This window comes from Castor canadensis, chromosome 1 (assembly GCF_047511655.1).
Source record: "Castor canadensis chromosome 1, mCasCan1.hap1v2, whole genome shotgun sequence".
NCBI classification, from domain to species: domain Eukaryota; kingdom Metazoa; phylum Chordata; class Mammalia; order Rodentia; family Castoridae; genus Castor; species Castor canadensis.
The window spans coordinates 141,153,394-141,163,815 of NC_133386.1; the positions used below are offsets into that span (position 1 = coordinate 141,153,394).

Below are 10,422 nucleotides of genomic sequence, written 5' to 3' on the forward strand. Positions count from 1 at the left end.
TGATCTAATGTCCACATATGAGGGAGAACATACGATTTTTGGTCTTTTGAGCCAGGCTAACCTCACTCAGAATGATGTTCTCCAATTCCATCCATTTACCAGCGAATGATAACATTTCGTTCTTCTTCATGGCTGCATAAAATTCCATTGTGTATAGATACCACATTTTCTTAATCCATTCGTCAGTGCTGGGGCATCTTGGCTGTTTCCATAACTTGGCTATTGTGAATAGTGCCGCAATAAACATGGATGTGCAGGTGCCTCTGGAGTAACAGTCTTTTGGGTATATCCCCAAGAGTGGTATTGCTGGATCAAATGGTAGATCGATGTCCAGCTTTTTAAGTAGCCTCCAGATTTTTTTCCAGAGTGGTTGTACTAGTTTACATTCCCACCAGCAGTGTAAGAGGGTTCCTTTTTCCCCACATCCTCGCCAACACCTGTTGTTGGTGGTGTTGCTAATGATGGCTATTCTAACAGGGGTGAGGTGGAATCTTAGTGTGGTTTTAATTTGCATTTCCTTTATTGCTAGAGATGGTGAGCATTTTTTCATGTGTTTTTTGGCCATTTGAATTTCTTCTTTTGAGAAAGTTCAGTTTAGTTCACTTGACCATTTATTGGTCCATTAATTTTGGGAGAATTTAGTTTTTTAAGTTCCCTATATATTCTGGTTATCAGTCCTTTGTCTGATGTATAGCTGGCAAATATTTTCTCCCACTCTGTGGGTGTTCTCCTCAGTTTAGAGACCATTTCTTTTGATGAACGAAGCTTTTTAGCTTTATGAGGTCCCATTTATCTATGCTATCTCTTAGTTGCTGTGCTGCTGGGCTTCCATTGAGAAAGTTCTTACCTATACCTACTAACTCCAGAGTATTTCCTACTCTTTCCTGTATCAACTTTAGAGTTTGGGGTCTGGTATTAAGATCTTTGATCCATTTTGAGTTAATATTGTTGTGGGTGATATACATGGATCTAGTTTCAGTTTTTTGCAGACTGCTAACCAGTTTTCCCAGCAGTTTTTGTTGAAGAGGCTGTCTTTTCTCCATCATATATTTTTAGCACCTTTGTCAAAGACAAGTTAGTTATAGTTGTGTGGCTTCATATCTGGGTCCTCTATTCTGTTCCACTGTTTTTGTGCCAGTACCATGCTGTTTTTATTGTTATTGCTTTGTAATATAGTTTGAAGTTGGGTATCGTGATACCTCCAACATTGTTCTTTTGACTGAGTATTGCCTTGGCTATTTGTGGTCTCCTGTGTTTCCATATAAATTTCACAGTACGTTTTTCAATGTCTTTAATGAATGTCATTGGATTTTTGATGGGAATTGCATTAAACATGTAGATTACTTTTGGGAGTATAGACATTTTTACTATGTTGATTCTACCAATCCATGAGTATTGGAGATCTCTCCACTTTCTATAGTCTTCCTCAATCTCTTTCTTCAGAAGTTTATAGTTTTCCTTGTAGAGGTCATTCACATCTTTTGTTAGGTTTACACCTAGGTATTTGATTTTTTTTGAGGCTATTGTAAATGGAATTGTTTTCATACATTCTTTCTCAGTTTGTTCATTATTAGTGTATAGAAATGCTAATGATTTTTCTATGTTGATTTTATATCCTACTACCTTGCTGTAGCTATTGATGATGTCTAGAAGCTTCTGAGTAGAGTCATCTGCAAATAGGGATATTTTGACAGTTTCTTTACCTACTTGTATTCCTCTTATTCCTTCTTCTTGCCTAATTGCTCTGGCTAGGAATTCCAGTACTATGTTGAATAGGAGTGGAGATAGTGGGCATCCTTGTCTGGTTCATGATTTTAGAGGGAATGGTTTCAGTTTTTCTCCATTAAGTATAATGCTGGCTGTAGGTTTGTCATATATAGTTTTTATAATGTTGAGGTACTTTCCTTCTATTCCTAGTTTTCTTAGAGCTTTTATCATGAAATGGTGTTGGATCTTATCAAAGGCTTTTTCTGCATGTATTGAGATGATCAAGTGGTTTTTGTCTTTGCTTCTGTTAATGTGGTTTATTACATTTATTGATTTTTGTACATTGAACCACCCCTGCATTCCTGGGATGAATCCTACTTGGTCGTGGTGAATAATCTTTTTGATGTGTTGAATTCTGTTTGCCATTATTTTGTTGAGGATTTTTACATCAATGTTCATTAAGGAGATTGGCCTATAGTTTTCCTTTTTGGAGGTGTCTTTGCCTGGTTTTGGGATAAGTATAATACTGGCTTCATAAAATGTGTTAGGCAGTTTTCCTTCCCTTTCTATTTCATGGAACAGTTTAAGGAGGGTTGGTATCAGTTCTTCTTTAAAGGTCTGATAGAATTCAGCAGAGAATCCATCAGGTCCTGGACTTTTCTTTTTAGGGAGACTCTTGATTGCTGCTTCAATTTCATTTTATGTTATAGATCTATTCAGGTGATTAATATCCTCTTGGCTCAGTTTTGGATGGTCATATGTATCTAGAAATCTGTCCATTTCTTTAAGATTTTCGAATTTATTTGAATATAGGTTCTCAAAGTAGTCTCTGATGATTTCCTGGACTTCCATGGTGTTTGTTGTTATCTCCCCTTTTGCATTCCTGATTCTATTGATTTGGGTTTTTTCTCTCCTCATTTTAGTCAGGTTTGCCAAGGGTCTGTCAATCTTGTTTATTTTTTCAAAGAACCAACTTTTTGTTTCATTAATTCTTTGTATGGTTTTTGTGGTTTCTATATAGTTGATTTCAGCTCTTATTTTTTTTTCTCTCCTATTTGTTTTAGGATTTTCTTGTTCTTGTTTATCTAGGAGTTTGAGATGTATCATTAGGTCATTGATTTTTGATCTTTCAGTCTTTTTAATATATGCAATCATGGCTATAAACTTTCCTTTCAGAACTGCCTTTGCTGTGTCCCATAGGTTCTGGTAGGTTGTGTTTTCATTTTTGTTGACTTCCAGGAACTTTTTAATTTCCTCTTTTATTTCCTCATTAAGTAATGAGTTATTTACTTTCCAGCTGTTTGCATGCTTTTTGTCTTTACTTTTGTTGTTGAGTTCTACTTTTATTGTATTGTGATCAGATAGAAGCATGGTATAATTTCTATTTTCTTATAGTTGCTGAGGCTTGGTTTGTGCCCTAGGATATGATCTACTTTGGAGAAGGTTCTATGGGCTGCTGAGAATAATATATATTGTGTAGTAGTTGGATAGAACATTCTGTAGTCATCAACTAGGTCCATTTGATCTATGGCATATTTTAGATCTAGGATTTCTTTATTGATTTTTTGTTTGGATGACCTATCTACTGATGATAATGGGGTGTTAAAGTCTCCCACAACCACTGTGTTGGCGTTAATATATGCTTTTAGGTCCTTCATGGTATGTTTGATGAAATTGGGTGTGTTGACATTGGGTGCATATAGGTTGATAATTGTTATTTCCTTTTGGAGTTTTCCCCCTTTTAATAGTATTTTAATGTCCTTCTTTATCTCTTTTGATCAATGTAGGTTTGAAGTCTACTTTGTCAGAGACAAATATTGCTAATCCTGCCTTTTTTGGGGGGGCCATTGGCTTGGTAAATCTTATTCCAGCCTTTCATCTTAAACCTATGCTTATTTCTGTCAGTGAGATGGGTCTCCTGTAAGCAACAAATTTTTGGATCTTCCTTTTTAATCCATTTCATCAAACAGTGCTTTTTGATGGGGGAATTAAGTCCATTAACATTAACTGTTAGTACTGATAGGTATGTGGTGATTCCTGTCATTTAGTTGTCTTAGTTGTTTGAAGGTTTGATTGTGTGTACCTACATTGAGGTTACTCTCTACTTTCTAGTTTTTTCTTTTCCTGTAGTTTGGTGCCACCTGCCCTTTCATGGTTATGTTGGGTTTCACCTTCTGTGTGCAGAATCCCTTGAATAATCTTTTGTAGTGGTGGTTTTGTAGTTATGTATTGTCTTAGTTTCTGCTTATCATAGAAGACTTTTATTGCTCCATCTATTTTGAATGATAGTTTTGCTGGGTAGAGTATCCTGGGGTTGAAGTTATTTTCATTCAGTGCCCGGATGATCTCACCCCAAGCTCTTGCTTTTAATTTTTCTGTTGAGAAGTCTGCTGTGATTTTGTTGGGCTTACCTTTGTATGTTATTTGTTTTTTTCTCTCTTACAGTCTTCAATATTCTTTCCCTAGTTTCTGTACTTGTTGTTTTAATGATGATATGTCGTGGGGTAGTTCTATTTTGATCTGGTCTGTTTGGTGTTCTGGAGGCCTCTTGCATCTGTATGGGAATAGCTTTCTCTAGATTTGCGAAATTTTCTGTTATTATTTTGTTGAATATATTATGCATTCCCTTTGCTTGCACCTCTTCTCTTTCTTCAATGCCCATGATTCTTAGGTTTGGTCTTTTGATGGAGTCTGTGAGTTCTTGCATTTTCTTTTCACAGGTATTGAGTTGTTTAACTAATAGTTCTTCAGTTTTTTCTTTAATTACCATTTCATCTCAAGTTCTGAGATTCTGTCTTCTGTTTGTTCTATTCTGCTGAATTGGCCTTCTGTTTTGTTTTGGAATTCTGTTCCATTCTTTTTTCTTAGGTTTTCCATGTCCTGAGTCCCTTCCTCTTTAATGTTGTCTATTTTTGTCCTGAGTTCATTTATCTCGTTATTTATCGTGTTCTTTGTTTCACTTTGGTGTTCATACATTGCTTCTATAGTTTCTTTTATTTGTTCTTGTGCTTTCTGAAATTTTCTATTTTTGTTGTCTTGGAATTTCTTGAGTGTCTCCTGCACATTTTGGTTGACTATATCCAGTATCATCTCTATAAAATTCTCACTGATTACCTGTAGTATTTCTTCTTTTAGATTGTTCTTGTGGTCTTCATTGGGTTCTTTGGCATAGTTTATCTTCATTTTGTTGGAGTCTGGATCTGAGTATCTGTTTTCTTCATTCCCCTCTGGTTCCTGTAGTAACTTTTTGCTGTGGGAAAACTGGTTTCCTTTTTTTTTCTGTCTTCCCATCATTGCCCTTGGTGTTGTTATTGTCCCTGTATTGTATGCAATGATGTATTTTCTTGCTTGTAATAATAACAATGGTGATATTTAGAATGGAAGGGTGAGAGAAGATGGAAAGCAAAGCAGTTAAAGGAAAAGGGAAAAACAAAAAAAACAAGTAGAAAAAAACAAACAACAAAAAAAGTTTCAAAAATATAAACAGGGAGAGATTGTGTACTAATCAACAGTAAGCTGAACAGGCATTAGAGAGACAGAAAGAATTGAAAATAAAAAATAAGAGAAATAAAAAAGTAAAGAAAATAAAAATAAAAAATAAATAAAAAAAGAAAAAATATATATGTTAAAAAAAAAGTCTCCAAGTTCAAATTCAATAAAGTTTCAGTCTTCATAATTTTGGTGTTCGTCCCTCAGCCTCCAATCCTGGAGATGGTGTCTCAGAAGTAGTTCTATCATTGTCTCATCAAAGGGGAACAAAAACTAACAACAAAACAAAACAAAACAGCACAAAGCAAAAAAAAAAAAAACCCACAAAGTGTCTCGAGTTCAAATGCAATACAGTTTCAGTAAGTTTTTCAGCATGCAGGTGTAGTTCAGTTATTGTCTCCTCAAAGGGAGAGAGAAAAATAAAAAAGAATCTGGGGACTGTTCTGTGAATGGCTAGCTGCGACTGTGGCTTGCATGCCTGTTGCTGGAGGCTTTATTTATGCAGATCTCAGGAGTGAGCTTAACACTCAACTGGCCCTGCAGGCTTTGTTTACTCAGAGTTCTCCTGGATGGAATCACCACTGTTACAAGCATTTCTCTTTCCAAGCACACTGGGGGAGGTGACACTGTACCCGCTTTCTCAGGCCTGTGTGTTTATTTACAGCTCATGTGGGAAGTGGGTCTTTCCCCCCTCCTGTGGAGTTTTCCTCCCACTGCCACTTTTACAAGCTTCCCACTCCTGCTTTCTGGGTGTGTGCCACCACTCCTGCCTTCCCCAGCCAGCTTGTGAGGGATTCCCCTTTCCCCCTTCGGTGTTCAGGGTGCCCCGCTCTCTTTGTTATGTGTCTTTTTGTTGTTATTGCTTATTTTTCATTTTTTTTCTTTTTTCTCTGGGTGGGGGTCGGTCTGTCCAGGGGGCTATGCTGATCTGGCCCAGGGTTGTCTGTGGGAGTACTGCATACCACTTAGCTCACCTTATGGTCCACGTCTTCCCAAGCCATCTGTGTGCTGGCATCTGGTGGCAGCCCGGGGGCCCTCCTGGTTTCTCCATTTAATGTGAATTGGAGATGCTATGCACAGGCTGGAGATGTGGGGGAGTCAAAGTTTTGCCTCTTCTCGGTGGTTTTTCCTGTAAGGTGTATCTCCAGCATCTCTCCAAGATTTTACTTTAGGAAGCACGCTTTCTGCTTCCTCCCTCTAGCTACCATGTTGGAATCTCCTCTAGTTACATCTTGAGATCTTGCAATTTAGGACTTTAACATATGAATTTCAGGTAGAAATAACTCAGACAACAGCATCTATTTAATCATAATCCTATCAACCATTTATTCATATAATTAACATAAATTTTATAGCAAAAATTTTATTTTGAGAATAGTAATATTTATTTATAGTCTCTAAGGAGAAACTCTCAAAGGGAAGAGATGGAGAAAGAGAGAGAGAAAATTATAATTAATCTTTCAATACATGAAAGATCATAGAGATTGATTCCCATTACAAGGGAAAAATTTGGTCTGCTTTAACTCCTAACCATGAAGCTTTTGTAGGGGAAAGACAGACTATGATGTAGAGAAAGTAGAATTCACAACGTCTAAAGTGAATGATGTTAAACTGTTCAGGTTTTGAGATAAACCAAACCTGCATGTGGTTCTGGGCTTTGATTTAATAGATATGTGATATTACTTATAGTAATTAATCTCACTGAAACTACTCTAAAAGGTTTACATGAAATTTGGACAGGAAATAATCCCTTTTTATAATAATAAGTATGCTGAATAAAACTAGCTTGAGAAAGTTCAAATTTTAACAAGATAATTGATATTCAACATTTTACTAGACATGCATTTTAAAATGTGTGTTATAAGCATTCTTTTCAATTAATGTTCAGATAAAAACTGACACTAAAAGTAATTAAAAAACAAGAGCAATTAAAACAAGTTAGCACTTACATGGTGTAGGTAATAACAAACCAAGTAATCTGAGGAATTGAAAAGAGATTATCCAATGGCAAACCCCATTTACCACAACAGTGCAGAGGTGAGAATCATGGGGGTACAATGCCAGTTCCCAGGTACTATCTTGCAGGGCACACACATATATATAGCTTGTAGGAGATAAGAATGGGGGTTATATCCCTATCTAAGCCTGCAGCCAGTGCTACTAAGCATGAGTGTAGCTGGAAATTATACCAGAGCAGGCCAAGCTTGTGTTAAGTTGGCTTAGACAGAAGGAAGGGTTGCAGTGCTCTCCTTACAACAAAAGAATTATCTTAGAAGAAAAAGAGGGAGAGGACTCCCTCCTTTGAACTTCCCAAAGGCCCAAGTTCATTATGGGAGGAACTGAAGAAGGAGTAAGTATGTGTAAAGAAGAGCTGAGCAAAGCAGGTACTGACAACATTCTCATGGTGCTTAAACAAGAAGGCAACCAGGACACTAGAAGGGTAGAAATCTATTTGGATGTATGTTTAAATGACTCTACATATTTGAAATACATTATCCATAACTTTGTATGTGTTCATATTCACATTTGTCTGTGCAAAATCATGCAAACCTGGTTCTCAGAGCTTTATTTCTTGCTGCCTTCCTGACAGGGACAGTTGAGGCTGTAAAGCTGATCCGTCCTTTCATGTAGTCAATTTTCTCATAGCAACACTAATTCTATGTACTTCTGTTTCATGATCAAATACTATATCACTGTGTTTTGCTTAAAAAAATCTTCCTTTTTGTATCTGGAGTCAGGCCAAGGTAAATAGAAAAGGAAGAAATTGCTGAGTCACACCATTTTCCTTCTTGTGACTACTCAAGTCCTAGAGGAGGGCATCTATCTTCCAGAGAATATAAAGTGCTATAGATCCTTCCTTCCTGTGTTAATGCACAGAAATGAATTGACATAAACTGGCCAACTGGGACACACAAACCAAAGCAAGCACGGAATAGCAAATACACATACGTAGGGGACATCAAAAACAGTGAGAAAGAACAATGGCAGTGTGTATTTGTGTGACTGTGTTTTCAGGCATTGTTTGAAATGCCTAGATGTAGGTGAGTGAATCTCCTTGTGGAGAAACATACAATGATGCATGTCTCCCTCCCACTTCCTCACCTGTGTAATATATAAAATTACTCAAGTAAGAAATCAAGTTCTTTGACTAGTTACTTAGACGGTGAGTGATAACCTTCAATGACAGCTTCCTCTTTTAAGGATTATCATGAATATTTTTGTATTGCTTTAATTTGATTCCTTTCCACAAATGTCTAGGGCACCTGCTCTTTTTCTTAATTTGGTTGGTATGTGCTTAGCAAGCAATGAAGACATCATATGGGGTGTGGGTATGAATATGTATAAATTTGTTGCAAATGAGCAAAAATTATGATTATAAAAAATAACAAAGATAAATTAAAATCTAAGTTTCATAGAAATGGTGAACTTGCTCAAAGTACTCTGTATGCATCTATGGCATTATGAGACCCCCTTTGTACTATTAATGCATGCTAATGAAAATAGTTCAAAAAGTACAATCATTAATTAAATTCACTGACCAGAGAATTGAAAGATGAAACTTGTGTACTCTTTTAGAGTCTCTTAAATAATAATAATTAATATTTACCTGAGAACTGTGTATTTGTCACACTGAGTTAGAGATTTACATGAATTACCTCAATTAATCTTCACAACATCCCTATGAGGAAAGAAGATATTACAATTACCTCCATGCCCATTTTTCAATTGAGGAAACTGAAGAACAGAGAGATAGATAACTTTCCCAAAGTCACACAGCCTGTATGTTAACAGAGCTAATTTTTTTGTTGTTGATAATCATTAAGAGCATGCTACTTTCCCACAGCATAGCTGAAACAAATGAATAAATAAAAATACGTGGACTTTTGGCCAAACCGTCTTCCCTCCATGCTAACTTAATCCTTCTGAAAACAGCTAAGTGACTTTACAAATTCAAACTTCTTAAAGATACGTTGGTGGATTTGCTTAGTCTTGATGCTATGGACAATGGGGTTCGTGAGAGGTGGTACAGCAGATACACATAGGACATTAGCAGGTGTACAATATGCGGCAGCTGTTCACCAAAGCGATGCACAAGAGACAAGCCAATCATGGGGATGTAGAAAAGCAGCACAGCACAGATGTGGGAGACACAGGTGTTGAGGGCCTGGAGGTGCTCCTGGTGGGAAGCTTTGCTCAGCACAGTGTGGAGGATAAGGGCATATGAGAGAAAGATGAGCAGGGAGTCCACACCCACGGTGCAGGCCACAACAAAGAGCCCGTAGACGGGATTGACAATAATGTTAGAGCAGGCCAGCTTCATAATCTCTAGGTGCAGACTGTAGGCATGGGCCAGCACATGGGAGCGGCAGTACTGGAAGCACTTAAGAAGGAATGGCAAGGGGAAGATAAGAAGGGTGCTTCTGACCACTGAGCCCAGCCCCATCTTGACAATCCGCACAGGCGTCAGGATGGTGGAGTAGCGCAGCGGGTTGCAAATGGCGACATAGCTGTCAACGCACATGGACAGGAGAACAGATGAATCCACTAGAGACAAGGTGTGGATGAAGAAGAGCTGAATGAAGCAGGCTGGGATGCCAATTTCTCTGGCATCAAACCAGAAGATGCCCAGGACAGTGGGTAATGTGGAGAGGCAAAGGCCCAAGTCTGTGAGGGCTAGCACGACCAAGAAATAGTACATGGGTTCATGGAGGGTAGCCTCAGTACATATGATGTGGAGGATAGTAAGGTTCCCCAAAATAACTGCCAAGTAGATGGAGCAAAAGGGAAGAGAGATCCAGCCATGGAGATCTTCCAGACCTTGGAAGCCTGTCAGGAAGAAAGTGGCTTTTTGGAGGCTGCTGTTGTAAACGATGGTCATGATATTACAATCTTGGATTCACAACCTGAGATACAGAATGAGATCCAGGAGAGTGACAGGATTGAGTCCTCAGTCACATAAATACACCAAGACTAGTGAGTCAGAAAGGGTCTGCAGATGGTCCAGAGAGAATTGGGGCCTTATCTTCTAGCCTTTTCCAGGGGAAAAGGGAGGGAGCTTTAATAGTGGATTACTATAGCCCAAGGTTGCCGTGAAATTTACTTATGTGCTATGTCCACCTCAGAGAGCACTTTTTCATGTGATCTACCCTGAAAAATTCTCCAATTCAATGAGTAAAACATTCAGAATCTTTATCATATATATAGCGAAGTAGCACTACGCGTCAC

At 37.8% G+C, this 10,422-nt stretch overlaps 1 protein-coding gene across 1 annotated transcript; it reads right to left on the reverse strand.

The window, feature by feature from the left end:
* Positions 1-9,139: 9,139 nt before the first annotated feature.
* On the reverse strand, positions 9,140-10,075 carry Or51g1 (olfactory receptor family 51 subfamily G member 1). The gene has a single exon (XM_020187799.2). The coding sequence runs from the start codon at positions 10,073-10,075 to the stop codon at positions 9,140-9,142; it is 936 nt and encodes a 311-aa protein (XP_020043388.2).
* Positions 10,076-10,422: the final 347 nt, after the last annotated feature.